Raw genomic sequence first — 283 nt, 5'->3', positions numbered from 1 at the left:
TGCCACGGCCGCCGAGAGGCACCGCACCCGGCCGGCCCTCCACACCTCACCTTGAAGATGGCGTAGCCAGCGGCGGTCTCGAACAGCACCAACATGGCGGCGGCGGCGGCGGAGCCCGGGATGGGGCGGGGGACGCGGCCACGTGCGCCAGCGGACGGGACCCCCGGTCAAGCACACGCGCGCGCCGGAAGGGGAAGGAGCGGCAGTCGGAAGTGAGCGCAGCGGAGGGGGAAGCGGCGGGGGCCGCCTTCCCCGCGCGCTCTCGCGAGCCACGTGGCGGGCG

At 76.7% G+C, this 283-nt stretch overlaps 1 protein-coding gene across 2 annotated transcripts in view; it reads right to left on the bottom strand.

Moving 5' to 3' along the window:
- Positions 1-174, bottom strand: part of NOP58 (NOP58 ribonucleoprotein) — a 25,494-nt gene extending 25,320 nt beyond the window's left edge. For both annotated transcript variants that reach the window (XM_010564930.1, XM_010564938.1), the window contains exon 1: positions 51-174. In XM_010564930.1, coding sequence (XP_010563232.1) covers positions 51-95 — 45 coding nt within the window. In that variant the 5' untranslated portion in view covers positions 96-174. The remainder of the gene's footprint in view (positions 1-50) is intronic.
- Between the last annotated feature and the right edge of the window lie 109 nt (positions 175-283).

Source organism: Haliaeetus leucocephalus, unplaced genomic scaffold (genome assembly GCF_000737465.1).
Source record: "Haliaeetus leucocephalus isolate CR32 unplaced genomic scaffold, Haliaeetus_leucocephalus-4.0 Scaffold1, whole genome shotgun sequence".
Taxonomy (NCBI): Eukaryota; Metazoa; Chordata; class Aves; order Accipitriformes; family Accipitridae; genus Haliaeetus; species Haliaeetus leucocephalus.
The sequence above is the reverse complement of the archived record's forward strand: the minus strand, read 5'-3'. Positions and strand labels throughout refer to the sequence as shown.